The sequence below is a fragment of the Coregonus clupeaformis genome, unplaced genomic scaffold (genome assembly GCF_020615455.1).
Source record: "Coregonus clupeaformis isolate EN_2021a unplaced genomic scaffold, ASM2061545v1 scaf0329, whole genome shotgun sequence".
Taxonomy (NCBI): Eukaryota; Metazoa; Chordata; class Actinopteri; order Salmoniformes; family Salmonidae; genus Coregonus; species Coregonus clupeaformis.
Window position 1 is genome coordinate 152,689 of NW_025533784.1, and position 24,848 is coordinate 177,536.

General features: G+C 40.2%; 1 protein-coding gene and 1 long non-coding RNA gene across 4 annotated transcripts in view; both read left to right on the forward strand.

Annotated features, from left to right (window-relative positions):
* Positions 1–6,608, forward strand: part of LOC121539152 (collagen alpha-1(XII) chain) — a 113,745-nt gene extending 107,137 nt beyond the window's left edge. For 2 of the 3 annotated variants that reach the window (XM_041847437.2, XM_045214872.1), the window contains one exon: positions 5,695–6,608. In XM_041847437.2, the coding sequence (XP_041703371.2) occupies positions 5,695–5,852 (158 nt within the window). In that variant the 3' untranslated portion in view covers positions 5,853–6,608. Of the gene's footprint in view, positions 1–298; positions 744–5,694 lie in introns of those variants that run through there. The other variant, XM_041847438.2, reaches the window with a different exon arrangement.
* A 15,803-nt stretch (positions 6,609–22,411) lies between these two features.
* On the forward strand, positions 22,412–24,060 carry LOC121538908. Its single transcript, XR_005995285.1, has 4 exons — positions 22,412–22,490; positions 22,766–22,910; positions 23,636–23,684; positions 23,937–24,060. It is a non-coding gene; the product is annotated as an uncharacterized LOC121538908 (long non-coding RNA).
* The last annotated feature ends 788 nt before the right edge of the window (positions 24,061–24,848 follow it).

The following is a 24,848-nucleotide window of genomic DNA, read 5'->3' on the forward strand; positions in this document are numbered from 1 at the left end:
AATTTATTTACAACTTTATACTTTCTGCTCTGGTTCAATGTATGGAGACATGGGTTTCAAGGGTTCTAAACAAAATGCCGTTGTAAACAAAACTTTATACAAATTGACCAGTGGACTTATTTTTGTCCCCACAACCCACTTTTGACAACATTATGAACCCTTTACTTCCAAGGTCTCAATATGTTTGTTATAGAGTGGATATTCATAATAGCATGTTAAACACTGCCAAGTAGAAATAGAAATGGCAAATAACTTTCTGCAACAGAGAGATCTAACCCCCTGTTTGAACTGTTTTCAGGTCGGTCCTAGTAAACACTCTATGCTGCCTGTGCTGCTTACAGTCCTGTTTCTGAGATGTTAGCTCACTGGCTAATGAGCCCTTAAGGGTAACCACCGGGGACATAACTAATGAACGACGTTAAAAACCCAAAAACGAGACAGAAAGGAGTGGACTGGCACTAACACCACTTCACAGCTACTATCAGACAAGCTGCAGGGATGGCAACCCTACTGGCCTGTTTGCATCTTGAACCAAACCCCAGCAAACAGAGAGAGCGTGCTTCTCTACGCGGGAAGGAGCTTGTAATAAACAAACAAACCAAAAACTACTAACAAAGTGGATCTCATAACAAAAGAACAAGTGTTAACATGTTGACGTAGAGGTGATATCTGTAAATAGACTAATTGTGCCTTGTAAATGATGTTTGAACCACACAATCCACTAAAACCAGTTAATATCTTTATTGAGCTTGTGCCTTATAACCCGCTTCTTACTGACTTACTGCCAACATAACCTCTGTTTTATTACAGTATGAGGCCTGTGATTTACACAGCTTGTGCTCCGGTCCAAACCGAAGCATGTGACATTTGTACATTTAATCATGATGTTCTTTGTATGTTTGCCTAATCTATGCTAAATGTTATTTTCCTGCCATTTTCTTCTATATATATTTACAGTGCATTCAGAAAGTACTCAGACCCCTTGACTTTTTCCACATTTTGTTACGTTACAGCCTTATTCTAAAATGGATTCAATTGTTTTTTCCCCTCATCAATCTACACACAATACCCCATAATGACAAAGCAAAAATAGGTTTTTAGATTGAATTTACCACAGGTGGATTCCAATCAAGTTGTAGAAACATCTCAAGGATGATCAATGGAAAAGGGATGCACCTGAGCTCAATTTCGATTCTCATAGCAAAGGGTCTGAATACTAACGTAAATAAGGTATTTCTGTTTTTAATTTTTAATAAATTTGCTAAAATGTCTAAAAACCTGTTTTCGCTTTGTCATTATGAGGTATTGTGTGTAGATTGACGGAAAAAATATATATTTAATCAATTTTAGAATAAGGCTGTAAAGTAACAAAATGTGGAAAAAGTGAAGGGGTGTGAATACTTTCCGAAGGCACTGTACATACAATACCGTTCAACAGTTTGGGGTCACTTAGAAATGTCCTTGTTTATTTATTGGCCAGTCTGAGATATGGCAGATACTCAACTAGTCTCAAGAAGGCCAGTTTTGTTGCTTCTTTAATCAGCACAGCAGTTTTCAGCTGTGCTACCATAATTGCAAAAGGGTTTTCTAATGATCAATTAGCTTTTTAAAATGATAAACTTGGATTAGCAAACACAACGTGCTTTCTAAAACAAGCCATAGAAAGTTGGTTGCAATTTCAATTTAATCCTCCAGAAACGACAGAACAAATAATGCAACAAATATTGTGGTTAAATTCAAATATACTAATTGACAAAAAACCTTTATTTTTTGACAGAATGTTTAAAAAAGGTATAATCTTCGTAAATGATATCATCGGTAGGACTGGTGGAGTTATGTCGCACATGCAGCTAACAAAAACATATGGAAATGTCTGCTCTACCCAAAATTACAACCAAATAATTGCAGCCTTACCGCAAAAGTGGAAGAGGAAAGTTGAAGGGGGGAGAAAGTAAGGAACTTGTCTGTCGGCCTTGCATTAAAGAACATAATTGGTTAAGGAAAACTGTGATAAATAAAAAAGTATATCAGTTTCACTTAAGGACCAAAGGATTGACAGCAGTCCCATATAGATTGCAAAATAGTTGGGAAGAGATCTTTGACGTACCGATCCCATGGCATAGTGTTTATGAACTGACACGCAAAAACGACACCGGATTCAAAAATTAGAATCTTTCAATTTAAATTATTATATAAAATTCTTGCTACCAATAGAATGTTATTTATATGGGGGATACAATCTTCCCAGCTCTGCAGATTTTGCTGTGAAGAGATAGAATCATTAGATCATTTGTTTTGGTTCTGTCCATTTGTAGCTTGTTTTTGGACACAGGTCCAGGAATGGCTAAAGGATTGCAATATTTACCTGGAACTAACCTTGCAGATAGCATTACTGGGTGATCTGAAAAGTCATAGTCAATCAATCAATAATATAATAATACTTTTAGCAAAAATGTTTATTTTTAATTCACAATCTGTAGAAGCAATGAGAATAGAAAGGCTCAGAACTTTTGTAAAACATCACAGTATGGTTGAAATATATATGGCAAATAGAAATCCTATATGGATGGTGTTAAGAGATAGATGGGAGGTATTGAATAGAGTTGAAGGATGGGACTAATAACAAATAACAACAAATAATAACAAAGATAGCTAATAATGTAAGCATACTGTGTCCATAATAAGTATATAGGTTGTATGTTGGGAGCTTTTGGGAAAGAGCACAGTTAGAAAGATATGGCATTTAGAAGCAAACCGGATGGACATCATGAAAATGATCGGAGAGGTTGAGAGTAGAAGAAGTTCAGGAGCAAAAAAATAAATAAATATATATATATATATATATATATATATAGATATAGATATAGAATTATTGTAAAATTAACTCTGTCCATAAGGTGTAGATAGTAAGTATAGACCGGAAGTAGAGGCCTGGGCGTTGTTGTTCACTAATTTACTCCAAGTAGGGAAAGGATGGTGGGGTTGAAAAGTAATAAAGGGGAATATATATATAAAAAATAAAAAAAACATGGGGGATTGGAAGTGATGCAGACAATTACATTGATAGAAGATACAATCTATCTGCAATATTAAGCTGATCCATCCCCCCGAAAAAAAAAAGCAAAAAATAAAAAAAAAAAATAAAATACAAAATAAAAAAAAAACACAACGTGCCATTGGATCACAGGACTGATGGTTGCTGATAATGGGCCTCTGTACACCTATGTAGATATTCATTTTTACATTTTAGTCATTTAGCAGACGCTCTTATCCAGAGCAACTTACAGTTAGTGAGTGCATACATTTTTCATACTGGCCCCCCGTGGGAATTGAACCCACAGCCCTGGTGTTGCAAGGGCCATGCTCTACCAACTGAGCTACAGGAGGCCTACTCCTGTATAATATTCCATTAAAGATCAGCCGTTTCCAGCTACAATAGCCATTTACAACATTAACAATGTCTACACTGTATTTCTGATCAATTTGATGTTATTTTAATGGACCAAAAAATTGCTTTTCTTTCGAAAACAAGGACATTTCTAAGTGACCCCAAACTTTGGAACGGTAGTGTGTGTATATATACAGTGAGGAAAAAAAGTATTTGATCCCCTGCTGATTTTGTACATTTGCCCACTGACAAAGAAATTATTAGTCTATAATTTTAATGGTAGGTTTATTTGAACAGTGAGAGACAGAATAGCAACAAAAAAGAAAAACGCATGTCAATAATGTTATAAATTCATTTGCATTTTAATGAGGGAAATAAGTATTTGACCCCCTCTCAATCAGAAAGATTTCTGGCTCCCAGGAGTCTTTCATACAGGTAACGAGCTGAGATTAGGAGCACGCTCTTAAAGGGAGTGCTCCTAATCTCAGTTTGTTACCTGTATAAAAGACACCTGTCCACAGAAGCAATCAAACAATCAGATTCCAAACTCTCCACCATGGCCAAGACCAAAGAGCTCTCCAAGGATGTCAGGGACAAGATTGTAGACCTACACAAGGCTGGAAGGGGCTACAAGACCATCGCCAAGCAGCTTGGTGAGAAGGTGACAACAGTTGGTGCGATTATTCGCAAATGGAAGAAACACAAAATAACTGTCAATCTCCCTCGGCCTGGGGCTCCATGCAAGATCTCACCTCGTGGAGTTGCAATGATCATGAGAACGGTGAGGAATCAGCCCAGAACTACACGGGAGGATCTTGTCAATGATCTCAAGGCAGCTGGGACCATAGTCACCAAAAAAACAATTGGTAACACACTACGCCGTGAAGGACTGAAATCCTGCAGCGCCCGCAAGGTCCCCCTGCTCAAGAAAGCACATATACAGGCCCGTCTGAAGTTTGCCAATGAACATCTGAATGATTCAGAGGAGAACTGGGTGAAAGTGTTGTGGTCAGATGAGACCAAAATGGAGCTCTTTGGCATCAACTCAACTCGCCGTGTTTGGAGGAGGAGGAATGCTGCCTATGACCCCAAGAACACCATACCCACCGTCAAACATGGAGGTGGAAACATTATGCTTTGGGGGTGTTTTTCTGCTAAGGGGACAGGACAACTTCATCGCATCAAAGGGACGATGGACGGGGCCATGTACCGTCAAATCTTGGGTGAGAACCTCCTTCCCTCAGCCAGGGCATTGAAAATGGGTCGTGGATGGGTATTCCAGCATGACAATGACCCAAAACACACGGCCAATGCAACAAAGGAGTGGCTCAAGAAGAAGCACATTAAGGTCCTGGAGTGGCCTAGCCAGTCTCCAGACCTTAATCCCATGGAAAATCTGTGGAGGGAGCTAATGGTTCGAGTTGCCAAACGTCAGCCTCAAAACCTTAATGACTTGGAGAAGATCTGCAAAGAGGAGTGGGACAAAATCCCTCCTGAGATGTGTGCAAACCTAGTGGCCAACTACAAGAAACGTCTGATCTCTGTGATTGCCAACAAGGGTTTTGCCACCAAGTACTAAGTCATGTTTTGCAGAGGGGTCAAATACCTATTTCCCTCATTAAAATGCAAATCAATTTATAAAATTTTTGACATGCGTTTTTCTGGATTTTGTTGTTGTTTTTCTGTCTCTCACTGTTCAAATAAACCTACCATTAAAATTATAGACTGATCATGTCTTTGTCAGTGGGAAAACGTACAAAATCAGCAGGGGATCAAATACTTTTTTCCCTCACTGTATATATATATATATATATATATATATATATATTATATATATATTTATATATATATATATATATATATATATATATATATATATATATATATATATATATATATATATATATATTAGTTCATTTGCTGAGGGACATTTGTTGTCTAATACCTCAGTGGGTTTTAGGAGTAGCAAAATGATAAAGGAAAGAGCTAGAGACTAGTGGCAATGTTGTCATAGTGTTTTGTTACAGATTCAATTCCAGCTTTATTACTTGTATTGGTATTTATCTTTATTTGAGGTATGTGTTCAATATGGTAAATTTTTTCTCAATAACATTAAGTGCAGGAGTGCATGTAATCACTCTAACATAGACACAAGATAAATTACAGTTCTTAGGTCCATACATTGAATACCTTGGTTGATTTTTTATGTTTAGGACATAGTCAAACGTTTAGGTTGTACATTGTGCATGTCAAGTCTCAGCCTGTTGACTAAAGTCCTGTTTGATTGGCCAAACTAATGTTTCTAGCCACTGGCTACGAGTCCGACCCTGAAACCTACCTAGTCCCTATACCTGAGGAAGAACCGGAAGATGAATCTGAGGCAATACAGTCGCCTGGTTACTCACGAAACCAGAGAGGAAAGAGGTCACTATCAAGAGACGATACCGAGAGGATAGCACCATAAACAAAAACAAAACAAAGGATCGTTATATTGAATTTATCTCCATTATTACATGCGAAAATTAAGTGAAATTCAGAGAATAAAATCTATGGGTTTGATACCCTTGGCTTTATTGAACATATCTTTACGCATAAACAAGTTAAGTTTAGCAAGATTAAGTGGAAAATATAATGAATCTAGACATTATTTCATTACAAACCTGTGTGCTTGCTAACTGTTTCCTTAAGTGTTTCTGCTTGTAACATAACTGCGTTAAGTGTTAGAGTCCAATGTTTAATGCACTAATACGTTGGGGAAGGTATATGTATGTCTCTGTACCCCTCCACATCACCCCTGTCCCTCACAGTTCATTGCAAATTTCTGTTGTTCTATTGAAATCATGTAGTTTGCCACCCTCCTCATCAGAAAGAGGGTTACTGGTTCCAGCTCCATTAAAGGTTCCCAAAGATTCCCAGCTATTATTAAATCAGGCTTTCAATTAGTATCTTTTTTTATAATACCAACTCACAGCTGATTTTTCCCAAAGGTGGAGTTGCATGTCTGTGTTGTATATTTAGGATTTCAAAAAAACAAAAACAAATCAGAATATAGTTATTATTTTGTATCAATACCAAATGCAGTTGGAATTTGTTTGCAAGACTATGGACATAGAATTGCTTTTTCATGTTTTAACTGCACATTGTGAATTCCATAGCCTTATTTTCTTATTTATTTCTGAAACAGAAGAGGCATTTTTCAATAAAACTACTGAAAATTGTACCTTTTGTTTCAGTCTCATGTCTGTGGTGTCTCAGTCTATGTCCCAGTTATTTGATAAATGCACTGTAGCTGCAAACAGTGGATATGGTATAATCACATGGCAGATGCCAATCCCAAAAAACTGTCTTTACTAGAGTGAGTACAGCTTTAAAGGGGCAATCTGCAGTTAAAACTATAACAAAGCAGGTACCCTGCCACTATTTTGGTATAAAGCTGAGGGATGGGGCTGGAGAAATGTAGCCACTGTCAAATTCATAGACAGAGCTATAGATGCAAGGACTGACCATCCATGATGTCAAAATTATAGTTTTAACTATGTTTTGAGGCTATACAGTGGTACGTTGTTTGCAAATTACGTTGCTCAGAGAAAGAGATTTTGTTTAAGAAGATATATAAAAAAATCTAAAATAGATAGGGGTAAAGATTATTGACACACCTGTTTTCAGTACTCTAGCATTCTCCCCTTGCGAGGATAATGACATTGAGCCTTTTTCTAAAATGTTTTATGAGTTTAGAAATAATGTAGGGGAGGGATCTTAGACCATTCCTCTGTACAGAACCTTTCCAGATCCTTGATATCCTGATTTCCTTGATATCCCATCTGCTCTTATGGACTGCCCTCTTGAATTCAAACCACAGGTTTTCAATGGGGTTAAAGTCTGGAGACTGAGATGGCCATTGCAAAATGTTGATTTGTAGTCAATTAACCATTTCTTTGTGGATTTTGATTAGTGTTTGGGTTTATTGTCTTGCTGGAAGATCCACTTGCTGCCAAGTGTCAGCCTCCTGGCAGAGGCAACAAGGTTTTTGGCTAAAATGTCCAGAATGGTTACTGGCTTAATTTTGAACATTTCCGTTTGGTCAAAACAATTTAAAAGCATCCCATTGGACTCTTTTCTTTGTGTCATCATCAGACAGCAGCCAAGTTTCTTGCTGGGTCACCAATAACTTAAGACAGGAAGTAGACCCACTCCAGCGACTGCGTGGCCAAGCACGACTCCAACACCGTCATTAAGTTTGCTGACAACACAACGGTGGTAGGCCTGATCACCAACAACGATGAGACAGCCTATAGGGAGGAGGTCAGAGACCTGGCAGTGTGGTGCCAGGACAACAACCTCTCCCTCAACGTGAGCTAGACAAAGGAGATGATCGTGGACAATAGGAAAAGGATGGCCGAACACGCCCCCATTCACATTGACAGGGCTGTAGTGTAGCGGGTCGAGAGTTTCAATTTCTTTGGTGTCCACATCACCAACAAACTATCATGGTCCAAACACACCAAGAGAGTCATGAAGAGGACATGACAACACCTTTTCCCCCTCAGGAGACTGAAAGGATTTGGCATGGGTCCTTAGATCCTCAAAAAGTTATACAGCTGCACCATCGAGAGCATCCTGACCGGTTGCATCACCGCCTGGTATGGCAACTGCTCTGCATCCGACCGTAAGGCGCTACAGAGGGTAGTGCGTACAGCCCAGTACATCACTGGGGCCAAGATTCCTGCCATCCAGGACCTATATACTAGGTGGTGTCAGAGGAAGGCCCAAAACATTGTCAGACTCCAGTCACCCAAGTCATAGACTGTTATCTCTGCTACCGCACAGCAAGTGGTACCTGAGCACCAAGTCTAGGTCCAAAAGGCTCCTTAAGAGCTTCTACCCCCAAGCCATAAGACTGCTGAACAATTAATCAAAGGGCCACCCGGACTATTTACATTGACAGCCCCCCATGCATAGTCACTTTACCCCTACCTACATGTACAGTCGTGGTCAAAAGTTTTGAGAATGACACAAGTATTGGTCTTCACAAAGTTTGCTGCATCAGTGTTTTTAGATATTTTTGTCCGATGTTACTATGGTATACTGAAGTATAATTACAAGCATTCCATAAGTGTCAAAGGCTTTTATTGACAATTACATTAAGTTTATGCAAAGAGTCAATATTTGCAGTGTTGACCCTTCTTTTTCAAGACCTCTGCAATCCGCCCTGGCATGCTTTCAATTAACTTCTGGGCCACATCCTGACTGATGGCAGCCCATTCTTGCATAATCAATGCTTGGAGTTTGTCAGAATTTGTGGGTTTTTGTTTGTCCACCCGCCTCTTGAGGATTGACCACAAGTTCTCAATGGGATTAAGGTCTGGGGAGTTTCCTGGCCATGGACCCAAAATGTCAATGTTTTGTTCCCCGAGCCACTTAGTTATCACGTTTGCCTTATGGCAAGGTGCTCCATCATGCTGGAAAAGGCATTGTTCATCACCAAACTGTTCTTGGATGGTTGGGAGAAGTTGCTCTCGGAGGATGTGTTGGTACCATTCTTTATTCATGGCTGTGTTCTTAGGCAAAATTGTGAGTGAGCCCACTCCCTTGGCTGAGAAGCAACCCCACACATGAATGGTCTCAGGATGCTTTACTGTTGTCCTTGACAAGGTGTTTTCCGGATGCCCCAAACAATTGGAAAGGGGATTCATCAGAGACAATGACTTTACCCCAGTCCACAGCAGTCCAATCCCTTTACCTTTTGCAGAATATCAGTTTGTCCCTGATGTTTTTCCTGGAGAGAAGTGGCTTCCTCGCTGCCCTTCTTGACACCAGGCCATCCTCCAAAAGTCTTTGCCTCACTGTGCATGCAGATGCACTCACACCTGCCTGCTGCCATTCCTGAGCAAGCTCTGCACTGGTGGTGCCCCGATCCCGCAGCTGAATCAACTTTAGGAGACAGTCCTGGCACTTGCTGGCAGCAAAATCCTTGCCTGTGAAGCCCTTTTGTGCAATGCAATGATGACGGCACGTGTTTCCTTGCAGGTAACCATGGTTAACAGAGGAAGAACAATGATTTCAAGCACCACCCTCATTTTAAAGCTTCCAGTTTGTTATTCTAACTCAATCAGCATGACAGAGTGATCTCCAGCCTTGTCCTCGTCAACAATCTCACCTGTGTTAACGAGATAATCACTGACATGATGGCAGCTGGTCCTTTTGTGGCAGGGCTGAAATGCAGTGGATATGTTTTTTGGGGATTATGTTCATTTTCATGGCAAAGAGGGACTTTGCAATTAATTGGAATTCATCTGATCACTCTTCATAACATTTTGGAGTATATGCAAATTAGCATCATAAAAACTGAGGCAGCAGACTTTGTGAAAATTAATATTTGTGTCATTCTCAAAACTTTTGACCACAACTGTACAAATGACCTCGACTAACCTGTATCCCCGCACATTGATTCGTTATTGTTATTTTATTGTGTTACTTTTTCTTTATTTTTCAATTTAGTTTATTTAGTAAATCATTTCTTAACTCTATTTCTTGAACTGCATTGTTGGTTAAGGGCTTGTAAGTAAGCATTTCACGGTAAGGTCTACCTGTTGTATTCGGCACATTGATTTTTAAGTATTCACTCAATCCTTGGTATTCCAGTCAGAAGGATGTAGTGTGTGACCTTGGTGGACAAAACATGTTGGTTCCTCCCAGATGGGTCATCCATGGGAAACTCCTTTTGAAGTCCCTGCTAACATGCAGCCTTGGAGCACGGATGTACCTATCAAAGACACACAATTAAAAGGTAAGTTATGAGCAGTGCTTGCGTATGTGTTTAACCCCATAAAAGGTGCTCTTTGGAGGGATTCAAGCTTACTTTCCCAGTCACTTTTCCAACTGTGGAAAGTTTTAAATACTTTATTATATCGGCATGACCACAAGGTTCATATTAAGAGCTTCAAACACGGTACACTATCTGAAGAAAAACACTTTGAGGAATACAAAATGGGAGTCCACCAAAGAGGACAATCTAAAGAGTAGAGGCCAATAGTCAGAATGCAAGATGACATAAAAAAAACTAGGCTCTATCAGAACCACTTGATTTAACATACATTTAGTGGTTGATTAGTTTAATGTTATTAGCATTTTAATTATCAGAAATGTATTTACATGTAGCCTAATAATAACTATTTGATAGTGTTCAGGTTGTTACTCCTATGAATCCTTGTCTCAAATAGCACCTGGAAATGTCTGTAGATCTCCATCCAAAGAAAAAACAAGTACTTAGGAAAACGATTTCCATTTGCCTAAATAAGGTCAGAACTGTGATGTAAGGAACAACTGAGTGTATTTCTATTTATTACATTTACATTTACGTCATTTAGCAGACGCTCTTATCCAGAGCGACTTACAAATTGGTGCATTCACCTTATAGCCAGTGGGATAACCACTTTACAATGTTTTGTTTTTTGTTTTTTTGGGGTGGGGTGGGGTGGGGTAAGGGAGGGGTAGAAGGATTACTGTATCCTATCCCAGGTATTCCTTAAAGAGGTGGGGTTTCAAATGTCTCCGGAAGGTGGTGAGTGACTCCGCTGTCCTGGCGTCGTGAGGGAGCTTGTTCCACCATTGGGGTGCCAGAGCAGCGAACAGTTTTGACTGGGCTGAGCGGGAACTGTGCTTCCGCAGAGGTAGGGGAGCCAGCAGGCCAGAGGTGGATGAACGCAATGCCCTCGTTTGGGTGTAGGGACTGATCAGAGCCTGAAGGTACGGAGGTGCCGTTCCCCTCACAGCTCCGTAGGCAAGCACCATGGTCTTGTAGCAGATGCAAGCTTCAACTGGAAGCCAGTCGAGTGTGCGGAGGAGCGGGGTGACGTGAGAGAACTTGGGAAGGTTGAACACCAGACGGGCTGCGGCATTCTGGATGAGTTGTAAGGGTTTAATGGCACAGGCAGGGAGCCCAGCCAACAGCGAGTTGCAGTAATCCAGACGGGAGATGACAAGTGCCTGGATTAGGACCTGTGCCGCTTCCTGTGTAAGGCAGGATCGTACTCTCCGAATGTTGTAGAGCATGAACCTACAGGATCGGGTCACCGCCTTGATGTTAGCGGAGAACGACAGGGTGTTGTCCAGGGTCACGCCAAGGCTCTTCACACTCTGGGAGGAGGACACAACGGAGTTGTCAACCGTGATGGCGAGATCATGGAACGGGCAGTCCTTCCCCGGGAGGAAGAGCAGCTCCGTCTTGCCAAGGTTCAGCTTGAGGTGGTGATCCGTCATCCATACTGATATGTCTGCCAGACATGCAGAGATGCGATTCGCCACCTGGTTATCAGAAGGGGGAAAGGAGAAGATTAGTTGTGTGTCGTCTGCGTAGCAATGATAGGAGAGGCCATGTGAGGATATGACAGAGCCAAGTGACTTGGTGTATATATTTATCATTATGAAGGGAAAATACCCTTACAGGGGGAGTTCTATAGAATAAATACCCTAGAGATAGTGGGAGAAGAGGCATTTGGAGGTCAAGACTGCTACCACTGGCAGACATGGGAAACTGTTGAAAACACTGGATTCTCAGCAGTCAAAGGATCCAGGTGTTTTCACACTCTGCGCCTGGATGCAAACATTAACGGCTGTAAAACGGCTTATTAAAAACATTTTATTTGCTTCTTGGATGATCAAATACATTTGATACACACTTTTTATTTGTTAGAGCCCCGCTTATAACAGCGTGCTAAACTGCCTGCAGTTAGGGTTTTTGTGACCAGATGACATGTTTTAGCCATGAAAAAGTGGAGAAAACCTACAGAGGTTTGGAATCCGAATACAGTACCCACAAATGTATGTAGCCTGACGCTATAGGGGTTTTGATCCTTAACCATCAAAGGAAATATGAGCATCAGAGTAGTGGGTCTGAAGGACCTTTGTTTATAAGATATTGTTAAATGCACTAAAACCCATCCTCGGTTTTTAAGATGTTAACCGCAGCATAAACATACAGATTTGTGTCAAAACCAACTGTTCTTTGAAGCCAATATGGGCTATTGGTCTGATTATGAAGTGAGTATATGAAGGAAATAAGTTAAAAATCAACAATAAACACCACATTCCATGCTAATCAAAACCTGACCACCTCAACATTTCTGAATTATGACTTTTGGTAGCCTTAACAATGGCTACTTCATTGTTCTCTATAAAACCAACCATACCCCCAAATCATGAAATAAATCCAACTCAGTTTTGGTAACATCCTGGTACTAGTCACTGTGTCTGGTTACCGTCTCTTGGTTTGTCAGAGTCCGCCATAACCCAGTGTGCATCTGTGATCACTTTGTGGCAAGTGTTTAAAGTGGGCTATGTTCCAGAGACTGTCTCCACTAGTTCCCTACTTCTAATTGTTCCCCTCATTGTCAGACAATGTATCAACTTGATGTGGCTGAGACCTGCAATTATGTCTCATTTTCTGTATAGACAACACAGCTTTCATTGATGATAATCTGTATACTGTATTTGGTCTGGGATGGTAATCTACAGTATCTGTGGAAACCAGTCATCCTGCGTGCTTTCTAATGACATGGACTGTATTATGTTCAGAAAATAGAGTTCCTTGAAATTAAATCTGTTGTCGACGTTGTATTTATAAATTCCATTCAACAAGCTTTATTGTCCAACAAAATGTACATATGATGGAACATTTCATTTTTATTTCACTCATAACACACAAAACAAATCGACACTTGACTCACAAAGATCTGACTGGGTAGCCACAGGTAGAGACCATACAGCAGGACCGCTATCAATATCTTACCATATGAGCACTGATAGGTACAGTATGTGGTTAGATTAACTTTCTATTGAATAAGTAACCTGATATTACATTTGATTCAAAACAGTCTACCACACTGCTTTGATGTACCCTCTTACAAGAATAATATCACTAAGATGCCTAGTACCTGAGCATGTTTCAAAGGCTTTTCTCCCTGGTGTAATTTGACAATACTAAATTCACATTGACCCCATGAGGAGTGATCCTAGTGGACACATAATGTCAGACAGCCTGTCTGTCTGTCTGTATGGAGGTTCAAAGAGAGGGAAACCTAACCACTGTGGTTCCCACAAGTTTCTGATTTATTATGGAACCACAGAGCTGAATAAAAGTTCAAAGAAAGTTTGAAAAGTTGTCTTTGTATCTTTGTTAAACAATTTACATTTCACTGTAAGCTATTAATCAAACGGTCTGCATAAAGCACCACACATAATTTAACGCCAAAACGGGAAAAAATAATTGGACCATACAAAGACATTAGACAGCCCTTGAGCAAAACGTACCCAGTATTGAAAAATGCATTAAAAGTGATTGAGAAGTAAACTTTTATTGGACCTATGATTTTAAAGAGGGCTATGAAACCCACTGGGCATACACGGCATTTCAACGTCTAGTTTTGATTTACATTTGGTTGAGTTGTCAACTACGTGAATTCAAAGTGAAATCCCCCCCAAAAATGTCACAATGTCATTGAATTTAGTTGGGTGAAAAAATGAGGAAATTCCCTTACTTCAATGACTTTGACATTGTTGATTGAATGTTGATTGAATGTCATCATATTGAATTGTTTTGTTGAAAAGACGTGGAAACAACATTGATTTTGTATTTATTTTTGCCCAGTGGGAACAATAGTAAGAGGACATGTTGGAATCAAGGACCAGAGAAAGAAATTACACATAAAAACGAACATGAGAACATACATGTGGAAAACCTTTATATATTCCAAAACTGTGTTAATGGTCAGTGCTTTTTGATGATATAATATGTTAAAGTTTTTGTGGGGTAAGGATAAACAAACTTGTCGTAATTTCAATAATTCAATAAAGGTGAATAACCTTAACTGATTTGGAGTGGAGAACTGTGGATGAAACATGTGACATTACTTTTGGGTGAGTTTTATGGTAAGTTGAAAAATGATGAACACATGGTTAATTGGGCCTTGACATTTCTGCTCTTGTCAAATACGTCACTGTGAGGTTCTGAGTTAATCACCTTAATATCAACATTACTAAATGACTATTCAACTATTTTAAGCAGTCTGTACTTACTTCTGTCCATTTGTAGCACCGACATTAAGTTATATTCCTCAGTCAACTCTGCTTTTGGTCACTGTGTGGATATCATGAAGTCGTTTTCTGCATGCTTATTATGTTACCACACAGACAGCAGCTCCAAGTATTGGACAAACTATCTTTGTGTTTCGCTATGGGATAGACTGACAGGCTCCACATTGATGCTGGTTTTATATTAAATCTGGCTTTGTATTGAATCATGCCGTTTATAATTTATAATTTCATTGTCCTATCACACTGTAAACTACAACTCTCATCTTAGTTTTTCTCAACAATTTAGATACTAAATACATCAGTTTTAATACAAAAATGTGGCTTTTCATTTATGAAAAGAACCTTTCTCTTTGGGGAGTTGTGAAACTGGAAATGTGAAAAAAAGGAAATTGAATACCCAATAATGCATCAAACATAGGATATTAAAAGGATAACGTTTTTTTTACTATTGTTTTATGTGGAGGCATTACAAAACACTCTTTTTCCAGAGGAGGCCAAAGAAAGCACTTATTAAATGCACTTGATACCTTGGAACGGAGGAACCAGAATGGAGTTCCTGAACCGGAATTCCACATCCATTTATACTGAGGATACTGCTTTGTGTAAAATCGCCTTACAATTGCATTCTTTATGCGGCATTACATATCAGTCATTCCTGATGTCATAATCTTTTCCATGTTCACTGTTCATCACTACACAAATATAGTTTCTGGGCAGTTCTGATGTAAAACAAAATGGTCCGAACCACCAAAAACACACACATTGCTTGACTCAACTGAAAATGGTGCAGCAAGTCTTTAATTCATAATCTGCCAAGCAACACTTAAGGAAGGAATACAGCACTCCTTTAGAACTAGAAGGGGGTTCTCCTCAAAGGTCAAGCATTCAGCGTTCAGACAGTAGGTTTCCACAGAGTTTCCAAAACCAACAGCAGAGCAGCAACTCCACCTGAATGATTATAAGGAGGAAGGATGCAGGCCAAGAGCTCTCTAACTGACTCAGTAAAGTGGAGCAGTCCAGTCCTCAGTCATGAATTAAAGCCTGTCCTTGTCTGCTACCTGTCCCTCCCATGTCCCACACATTTCCCAGACACTGGAAAATAAAGACGTGTGAGAATATTGTAGAGTTCATACGGTAGTACAATAAGCAGACAACATCAGTTCAGAGTAATTCCATTACCGTTTTCTACTTTCAGTTTCCAATGTGTATAGTTACTATAATCCAGTGATAAGATCAGAGTTTCAGAATATAGAAAATCTGTGATGTTAATGTGATGTCAAGTCTTGTTAGAAGTTCTGGGAGGCTAAGCAGCACAGCTGGCACTTACAGGAAGCCCCTGAACAGAACAATTATTTTAATTTACCTTTGTCATAAAAGTGTTATTTGATCTAATCTCATTAGTCTAGTCTGTTATTTCTCTCAGTCTGAAGTCATTAAAGTGTTTTATGCTGTTGTTTACACCCTGTGTGCTCCTGCAGGTAGAGGAGGAGAGGAATCTCCCTTTGTCCTCCATCTTGGCTCAAACAGCTTCCTCTCCAGCAGAAAGCACCACATGGAGTCTGAGAAACACAGCTGTGCAGATGGCTGTTACTCAGGCAGCTGCTGTTTAGATTCCTCACTCCCAAAGAGGAACTGTTTATATTTCTGAAACAAATGTCTGATCTTGTCTAAGTGTGAGCTCTGATCACATGTTTTCCCTGAAGTGAAAATCTTCCCAGATGTTTCGTTATCTTGTCCAGTGTTGTGTGTAGAGGGCTTGTGAGATTAATTGTCTTGGATATCTGACTGTTGCCATCAGCGGGTATTGTTAGGAGAGTTCATTATTGTTCATAAATCTGATTTTGCACTACATGGACAACATACACTTTAAGAACTGTAAATATTATTTCATGTCATATACTGTCACGTATCTTAGCGTAAACGGTCAGGGCATTGCATTTTAATTGATTTTCCAAAACCTGTAAAAGTCAAACCCCATCCATTTCAATAGTCCTCCTAGGACTTGTTATCCAAAATGTTAACAAGCTTACATGTTTATTACGCCTTTGTTGGAGTCTCCAAATACCGTCAGGCAGCTGTGAGATATTTTATTACAAGTCATCTCTAATATTTGGCATGGTCCATCAGCTTCCATTAAAACATGCTCATTTCATCCCAACTTCTTACTTCCCTAAGCCCATTGGATTTCCCAGCAATACCAGCCAAATGATGCAGGAATCGACAATACCATTGTAATATGCTGGAATTCATATTATGTGTTTCTGCCTTCCGAGAATGATAGAGCTCCACATGCTGCATCATGAGTCCAAACTGTGATGACACTGGGAACAACAGACATCTAAATCTCTGTCGAGATAATTTTGTGTCATTCGGTCTTGACTGAATATAAAGCATTTTCATAAATAGAGAAACACAACAGTGATTGAGTGATTACATTGGTTGAAAAAATAGGAATATTTGTGTCTTGCGCCCTTTGCTTTGAAATAATATCAGAATTTGTGTGACATTTTAACCAGACTGGACTACTGAGGTCTGGTGTGGAAACTAGGGGAGTCATGCAATCCCTTGAGTGGAATACGATAGTGAGTGGAATAATTAGCGGGTATGACACACTGGAACATGGATTGAGCTCTGAGGTCAGGGAAAACCACCATAGGACTTCAGAAATTGTGTCTCCATGTCTGGGATTGTGGACTTGTGAACAATGTCTAAAGCCCTCAAACTCAGCTCTGGACCTCGAAGCCAGTTCCATTACGTTTTTTCATTGTTCCCCTCTAATAAGTTACTGATTTAGACCTGGGACACCAGGTGGGTGCAATTCATTATCAGGTAGACCAGAAAACCAGCAGGCTACTGACCTTGTACGGTAAGAGTTGAATACCCCTGGTCTAAATGATAAAGAGATAACAACATGTCAGAGCCTGTGGATATGAAGGCTGTCTCTAACGAGAGGGAAATGCTGGAAAGACAGAGAATGCCTCTTCACAGATGGATTATTTTGAGGAAGAAATGACCATAGAATTCTGTCCTGAGAATCCTTATTCTCAGTTTTAACAAAGCAATGAAATATAATAGAAAATACACATTCCTATTCAAATCACCACATCTTCTCCGGAAAGGTCAGTTTGGTTTGAGTGAAGCTTACCTACCGTATTTGCACTGGCAGCATTCTGGGACAAAGGGAGAACATTTCAATCAAATTTCAATCAAATTTATTTATAAAGCCCTTTTTACATCAGCAGATGTCACAAAGTGCTATACAGAAACCCAGCCTATAACCCCAAACAGCAAGCAATGCAGATGTAGAAGCACGGTGGCTAGGAAAAACTCCCTAGAAAGGCAGAAACCTAGGAAGAAACCTAGAGAGGAACCAGGCTCTGAGGGGTGGCCAGTCCCCTTCTGGATGTGCCAGGTGGAGATTATAACAGTACATGGCCATTAAGGCCAGATTTTTCTCCAAAATATTCAAACGTTCATGGATGACCAGCAGGGTCAAATAATAACCACAGTGGTTGTAGAGGTTGCAACAGGTCAGTACATCAGGAGTAAATGTCACTTGGCTTTTCATAGCTGGGCATTTAGAGGTTGAAATAGCAGGTGCGGTAGAGATAGAGAGTTGAAAACAACAGTTCTCGGACAAGCTAGCACGTCCGGTGAACAGGTCAGGGTTCCATAGCCGCATGCAGAAGAGTTTTCAGTCGGTAATTTAAAACTGGGCTTATTCAGACGTAGCTGAGCTGAGTGTGGGTGTTGGTGGGCCTGAAAAGTTTCCTGCCTGGCCAAATGAGCTCCAATGCTTCTCCCTAGAGGGCAATGAGGAGAAACACTCACTACAAATATTATTGTGTTGTGTCATTTTTTCCTGGCAGCATTTCCTTGGAGAAAATCATCTCTCAGCTCTACAATGATAGGCCTCTAGTTCTGAACAGTTCTGAGCAGCTGGTAGACTGTTGGTCATCATGACCTGGGGCCATGGGGGATGTGGTAAGCAGGGGAGAACCCCCAACAGAGGAAGAGAACCAGGATGATGAAGCTCCCCTGAGTTTTTGTCTGGGTGAGGGGGAGGCAGTGTAGGGCTACCGGAGCGGCTGATGAGAAACGCCTGCTGTTGTTCAACGGGAAGGGAGGACTGGTCATGATGAAGAATGTTTTGTGGTGTTTTCATCCATTCACTGCACAAGAAAGTGTAGTTTTTCCAGATTAAGACGTAAATCAGATTTAGGATGCAATAAACATGCTCATATCGCGTGAATGAGAGAATTGGAGTTGTGCTTGTTTCGGTATGAAATTCTCTTTATTTGGAACACATTTTGCATCTCCACATAAATGGGGTTCTGGTAGAATGTGATATACATACATTTTAGAGTAAGCAAACTGTGAGTTAATTAGATAATAAACATGATTGGCAAATGAGGCCTGAATTGTTTTTTTAAGACTAAGAAAACACTTTAAATGTTATCCATGGTCATAAACCTAACAAGTACAAAACTGCCAATGAAATATGAACATGTGTAGAAAACAGTTCCATGTGTCCCTTGCTTGTCATTCTAGGGCCTTTTCACGCTTAATTTCTTCTTGTCCCCGAGGTAATGCGAGCCAGTTTCTATTTTATGGTGAGAGCACGGCTTGAGGACATAAACACCCTCATAAACCCTTAAAGCTTTTACGCTGACATTGTCACCAAACGTACCAGTGGAATGTAGGGTTTAGGTTACGGAACATACTGTACATCAAGGTTAGGTTCCACCATTTGGTCTTTCATGCACTGCCATAAAGTAGTCAGTTACTGTTCTCCTGTTGAAGAACATCTGAGTCATGGCAGAAATGGGATGGTATACTGCCTGCCAGTCCCCAAAAAAGTGAATTTCCAAAAATACAGCGTAGTATGTCTCATGCAGTTCCCAGCATGTATTTCATAATATATTATATGGTACGATGGCTGGTATGTGTGGTTCCATAGACAATACCCCTATGGCTGCATATTTGCCAGTCAAAACATACTTGGAGGATAGTGCTTATGAGTTGTATGTATGAATAAAGTTATCTTCATAATAAATCAGTAATAAAGCACTCACAATATGTCCATGTGCAGAAGACCATTTTTCAAACATGTGTGGATGGGACATTCCAAATGGATGATATTGGACTTAATATTCCCTGTTTTTATCATTGATGATCTTCACTGAGTGCATTCACACAGTGCATTCGGAGAGTATTCAGACCCCTTGACTTTTTCCACATTTTGTAACGTTACAGCCTTATTCTAAAATTGATTAAATAACTTTTTTTCCTAATCAATCTACACACAATACCCCATAATGACAAAGCGAAAACAGGTTTTTAGAATGTTTGCAAATGTATTAAAAATAAAAAACAGAAATACCTTATTTACATAAGTATTCAGACCCTTTGCTATGAGACTCGAAATTGAGCTCAGGTGCATCCTGTTGCAATTTATCATCCTTGAGCTGTTTCTACAACTTGATTGGAGTCCATCTGTGGTAAATTCAATTGATTGGACATGATTTGGAAAGGCACACACCCGTCTATATAAGGTGCCACAGTTGACTGTGCATGTCAGAGCAAAAACCAAGCCATGAGGTCGAAGGAATTGTCCACAGAGCTCCGAGACAGGATTTTGTCAAGGCACAGATCTGGGGAAGGGTACCAAAACATTTCTGTGGCATTGAAGGTCCCCAAGAACACAGGCCTCCATCATTCTTAAATGGAAGAAGTTTGGAACCACCAAGACTCTTCCTAGAGCTGGCTGCCCGGCCAAACTGAGCAATCGGGGAGAAAGGCCTTGGTCAGAGAGGTGACCAATAACCCAATGGTCACTCTGACAGAGCTCCAGAGTTCCTCTGTGGAGATGGGAGAACCTTCCAGAAGAACAACCATCTCTGCAGCACTCCACCAATCAGGCCTTTATGGTAGAGTGGCCAGATGGAAGCCACTCCTCAGTAAAAGGCACGACAGCCCGCTTGGAGTTTGCCAAAAAGCTCCTAAAGGACTCTCAGACCATGAGAAACAAGATTCTCTGGTCTGATGAAACCAAGATTGAACTCTTTGGCCTGAGTGCCAAGCGTCACGGTGAAGCATGGTGGTGGCATCATATCATGCTGTGGGGATGTTTTTCAGCGGCAGGGACTGGAAGACTAGTCAGGATCGAGGGAAAGATTAACAGATCAAAATACAGAGAGATTCTTGATGAAAACCTGCTCCAGAGCGCTCAGGACCTCAGACTGGGGCAAAGGTTCACCTTCCAACAGGACAATGACCCTAAGCACACAGCCAAGACAACACAAGTGTGGCTTCGGGACAAGTCTCTGAATGTCCTTGAGTAGCCCAGCCAGAGCCCGGACTTCAACCAGATCGAACATCTCTGGAGAGACCTGAAAATAGCTGTGCAGCAACGCTCCCCATTCAACCTGACAGAGCTTGAGAGGATCTGCAGAGAAGAATGGGATAAACTCCCCAAATACAGGTGCCAAGATTGTAGCGTCATACCCAGGAAGAAGCCAAAAGTGCTTCAACAAAGTACTGAGTAAAGGGTCTGAATACTTATGTAAATGTAATATTTCCGGGGTTTTTTTATATACATTTGCAAAAATTATAAAAACCAGTTTTTGCTTTGACGTTATGAGGTATTGTGTGTAGATTGATGAGGGGGGAAAAAAATAATTTAATCAATTTTAGAATCAGGCTGTATCTTACCAAAATGTGGAAAAAGTGAAGGGGTCTGAATACATTCCGAATGCACTGTATGTTCTGGTTAGTGTCCACTCTGCAGCTCCCATGCTACAGCCTAACGTGATAACGCCTTGAGGGAAACATTTCTCAAAGAACTGGTGGGGTCTTCCTCTCTCCCCTCCCTCAGAAACCCTATATCCTTGCCTCCTAGTAATGTGTATGGGCAACATATGAAGCGCCACAGAAGTGATGGTCCTGTTTTGCATTTGAGGGTTATTGTGAACATTTCAGCACATTTGCTTTGATGCAAACCGGAGAACACAGTACACGTGAGACACCGTATGCTGTGCAGACGCTGAATACAGCGCCAGTCTTCACGCTGAGATCAAAGAGACCAAACATAAACTAGTCATACTATTTATTGCATAGAAACAATATCTTCATGGCATCTAAAGTGGTCCATTGTTATGTTTACAGAAAATGAACATTACAGTTCGATTGAAGGATTGCTGTCGGTGAACAAATTGTTAAGATATTTATTGAACTAACCAATCACAGTAACAGTATACTATATATGGTGCATATATCCTGTAGTGTTTTATTTGGCTCTGCTACGTGTGAGTGAGTCATGTGTTGTAATGCATTTTCTACTGAGATGAATGTTGATATTTTGGATTCAGGCCTTAACCCTGTTACTTACTGTAACTAAAGAAGGCCAGGCTACATTTCAGCTGTAGGGGTATTTAAACACAGGGGCCCTATTAAATCCATCTTGGTGACCAGGTTTCCGAAATAAATTACAAACAGTTGTCTTCTTCTGCATGTCTGTTTGAACTCTGCAAAACCATGTTTACTACACCAAATATAAACCAACTGAATATCAATTCAAACTGCCAAATCTGGCATTATAAGAGCGATTTCTTACAGTGGGTTTGATTGAAAAGTGCCCTATGTCACTTTAGCTGACAAGCAGCTTGAATGTCTACACTGTCAACCCGAACAGTACTATTCAATAGTTGGATTAAGTTCTGTAAACATAATATATGTCAAAACGTAGTAACATAACTGTTTTAGGTTCCCATAACATGCACCTCACTTTTGATTTTGTGAGACTGGGTATTTTTTTATTCCGATTAAATGTATCGGAGAGTTTATTTAAACAGGACTTCTGTTGATAGATTGACAGGCACACATATCTGTCAAGTTTGATGTTGATTACGTCTGACGTCATATGCGTCATTGTTCAAAGGCACAGATGTGGCATTTCAAAATCTTTCCAACATGGCGGACAGTCCCCGCAACAGTGGATACTTTCTTAATGGTAAAAATGTATTAATTATTATTAACTGTATCGTGTGTGTATGATTTGTCGAACTTTGAATGGATATCTGTCAACCTAGCAATCTGGTTAACTGGCAAGTGCCAAGCAGGGCTAACGTTAGCTAGTTAGCTAGGCGCCAGGTAGGTTATCTGGCTAGAGCTAACTAGCTAGATAGTATGATTTGAAAATGCCGGTGGTGGGGAAGTAATGTTAGGTAGCGTTGATGATACATAATCAGTTAAAAATAATTAATGAAAGCTGGAAATGAAATGCAGGCAAGCCAAGCTCTGGGAGCGCGAGTGACGTAATAAGGTGACTGCAGTCAGATTTGTCTCTGCTGGAGTGGACTTCACCAGCTACAAACGAATACACGAGTTACAAGCGAATACAAGTGTGCACTGTCACCTGAGGGTTCACTCGGTAAGTTAATTACTTTGCTTCGATAGATAACGGTGGCTATACATTTTAATGTTTGAACATTATTTGTGTTGGAGAATGTATCCATTGTCAAGATCTCTATCCCTATCCGAATTGTACAACGTGCCAAACACATTAGCTAGCTAGCTAACTCACCCACGCACTATAAAAAAGTGTTGATGGATAACGTTAACTAGCTAGTTGCTTAAACATAAGGATTTTGGTGTCATATGTGATTATTGTTTTCTGAAGTATATTTTGTAAAATGTGCTTATTAGCTATACCATGTTTCCTGGTTATGTGCAACTATGTTGGCTTGCTAGCTACGCTACTTGTCTAGCTTGCTAGCTGAGGTAGCTAGCTAGCTACCTCATTTGGTGCATGTCTGCAATTGCTGAGTACAATGTGACAGGTGCACAAAATGGCGCAGCCTAAGCTTGATTCAATGGCTTGCTGCCTAATTACAATGCAGTACTTCGATTTTTGAAAGTTAAAACAAATTCTGAATTAGTTATGTCCTATTCAAATAACATATGCTTATTTTCTGACGTTGATATTTGGCTTGGGTGTGAAACTTAAATCTAAAGTTATGAACATCATGTTCTGTAATTATCTGAATGAACAGTAGTAGGCCTACATACTTTGACATAAAGACTAGTTTCCAACCCTAAGAATGTTACCACTACAAATTGTAATACTAATTATTTATTGATACTTTCTCTATACAGGCCTGACTGAAGGATGTCAGAGCTCTAGACAGAAGGCCAGTAGTTAAAGGTAAGCTTAGGTTGAAATTACCTGAGGTGGACAACATAACAGCATTTTATGACTTCTTGAAATTGAAACATGATTAAATATTGTTAGTACAACAGTATTTTTCTAAGACCAACTTACGAAATGTTCTTAGATTTTAAAATGATATGCCGCCAGAGTTTTACCTATGACTTCAGGATCAACATTTTGGATTATTCTGTTTATGTAGCCAATTAGTCATAATCAATTAGTGAACACCATTTCTTCTGCTTCCAGGTCGCTGATGATAATAGAATGGCTTGGAAATGTAAGTTGTGTGCAACTGTGACAAGTACTGATATACGAAGAGGCAGGACGCAGACGCAGGAATTAACAAGGTCAAGGTTTAATTAATAATGAGAAAGAGAATAACAAAGAGAGAGTAAACAACACGACACTTAACAATCACACACAACACAATACAGAACAGTCCAGGGCTAAATAGGGGTGGTGATGAGATGATGAGGTGCAGGTGCGCTGGAGGTGATTAGGGTGCGTTGGGTTTCCATTCCGGTGTTTCCGAGGAGGTGCGCTCAGACCGGTGGCTCAGTAGACCGGCGAATCAGAGCGCCAGAAGGCAGCAACGGAAGGAGACGTGACACCAACCCCATTTCACTCTAGAACACATTTACTAAAATACTATCGTATAAAGCACAGTCATTACTCAAAAGTGAGTCCACTGCCATGTCTCTATGAAGATTGTGTTTGCCACATTTCAGTCGCTCAATGCACTTAAAACTAATCTATCGCGATACCACACTGCAGAGGTCAGGAATAGGGCAGGTCAGGAGCATGCATCTTTTATCTTCCCTCTGTGTACATTCAAGTAACCTTTCTTTGAATCTGTACTCTTCAGTCACCTTAGGGGACATTTAAAGAAGCATAAGATGGTGGCATGCCCATTTAAGAGTTGTGATTACCTCACAAATGTGTACTCGTCATTTAATTCACACAAGAGTAGGACACACCAAGTGAGTGTTACTTCAGATTTTCCTGATGACATTGTCTGTCAGCAAACTGATAACCCCCCTGCCGCTAGCTCAGATGACTTATGTGAAGAATGTCCCAGCCAGAGCACAGAAACAGATGTTGCTTCAGACAATGATGGCACTGGTTGAAATGAGGAATCAGCTGAAACAAAACGTAGCT